The 1,613-nt window shown below is 53.8% G+C and overlaps 1 protein-coding gene across 1 annotated transcript in view; it reads left to right on the forward strand.

The window, feature by feature from the left end:
* The window catches only part of TMEM51 (transmembrane protein 51), a 1,473-nt gene extending 1,313 nt beyond the window's left edge, over positions 1 to 160 (forward strand). Inside the window, exon 3 of the mRNA XM_010287056.1 lies at positions 1 to 160. Coding sequence (XP_010285358.1) covers positions 1 to 160 — 160 coding nt within the window.
* The last annotated feature ends 1,453 nt before the right edge of the window (positions 161 to 1,613 follow it).

A 1,613-nucleotide genomic window follows, 5' to 3' on the forward strand; every position in this document is an offset into this window, starting at 1 on the left:
GGTGCGGAGGATCAAGTCAGAGAAGCTGCACCTGAAGGACATCAGGCTGAACCTCACGCAGGGGAACAGCACCGCCCCTATCACGATAGAGCCGCTGACCCCTCCGCCCAAGTATGAGGAGATCCAGGAGAAGGCACCGGACGGCCAGCAAATGACTTAAAAAAAAAAAAAAAAAAAAGCAACCTGTGATGCTGCTAGGTTTTTTTTGTTTTGTTTCTAAAAAGGCCCACACTAAGAGGGACTCAGTCTGCGGGCGCAGAAGCGGTCACGGCTCCCTGGAAGCTGCAATGCGGAGGACACGACGGGCACGTAATGCTCCGACGTGGGGACAGGACAAGCTTTCCCCAGGACGGGGTTTTACAAAAGACCGTGGGGAAAGCAACCTGAATGCCAGTAGGTCTACTGTGCTGAAGCGAACGAAGGCTGGAAGTACCGAAAGCGTATTTTGTGGCGTTTGACATAAGGACCACACGATGTATCTTCTCGCCGCTTCTCCCCCTTGCCCAGCCGGACCTTTCCAAGCCGCCAAACTGATCCTGAACAGGGATTTTGTGCGTGGAAAAGGGGAACGTTCCTTTTTCTCTGGCATCTTTTCTTTCTGAGGAAGGGAAACTGCATTGCCAGGGTAGCGCTGCGGCTGCCCCTGCGCTCCCATCTGGGGCTTGGATGGTGGCCCGGGGCCAGCGCCGACTCCTGCCAAGGTCTGTGCTTGCTTGATGGGAAGCGGGATGAAACAGGCCCTGCGCTCCTCAGGGAGAGGATGGATTCCTTGCCTCGGTTGCTTTCGCTGTGGTGTTTCGTGCTCCGATGTGAAGGGATGGTCAGGTTGATGAGGCTGGTGGATGAATCCAGGGCCTTGGGAGCTGTTGCTGAGCATGCCGTGTGAGCAGACCTCTTCTAAATAAATATTTTGTACATTGCGTTTGTGTGTGTGTGCACTCGTGTGCGGTCGGCACTTCCCAAGGTTGGCAAGCCGGAGCGGTATGAAAGCAGTCCGCTGTTCTAGGGCGGACACCGCTCTGCGGGCGTGCAGTGAAGCTATCGATGACAGTGTCATCAGCACATTCAGCCACAGGCTCCCTCGAGTGGTCCAAATTTGGAAGGGGTGAGGAGAGAGCAGAATCTCTCTAGCAGATTAGTAGCAGAAGTCGGCATGGCTGACCTGACCGCTGCCTCCGGGCTGCCGGTTGCATTGGTAGGATGCCCACACTGATGGAGGAATGGAGCGTTCAACAGAGGTTGACTTGGTGGTACGGTTGGTGAAAGGTACCGACGGCCAAAACGAAGATGACAACGAGATGCTGGTCCAAGTGCAGAAAAAGTTTTATCAGGTTAGTTATTATTTCGTGTTGTGCCTCCTAATTTCCATTATTGTATCACAGGAATGTCGCTTTGCTGTGCCCCAGGGGAGAGCATGATCTCGGATGGGCATAATAACATGATGTAATAAGGGACTACCTTCTTCAAGGGAAGGGAAAATCTAGAATAATACACCCCAGAGTGAGGGATTTGGGGCAGGGGCTCCTTTGTGGCTCTTGTTTTGTTGTCAAGGGGTTGGAAAGGCTCCTCAGAAGGTGTCTCCCGGGTGCATGGGCCTCCAAGAGCCTGGCCAC

The sequence above is a fragment of the Phaethon lepturus genome, unplaced genomic scaffold (genome assembly GCF_000687285.1).
Source record: "Phaethon lepturus isolate BGI_N335 unplaced genomic scaffold, ASM68728v1 scaffold42655, whole genome shotgun sequence".
Taxonomy (NCBI): Eukaryota; Metazoa; Chordata; class Aves; order Phaethontiformes; family Phaethontidae; genus Phaethon; species Phaethon lepturus.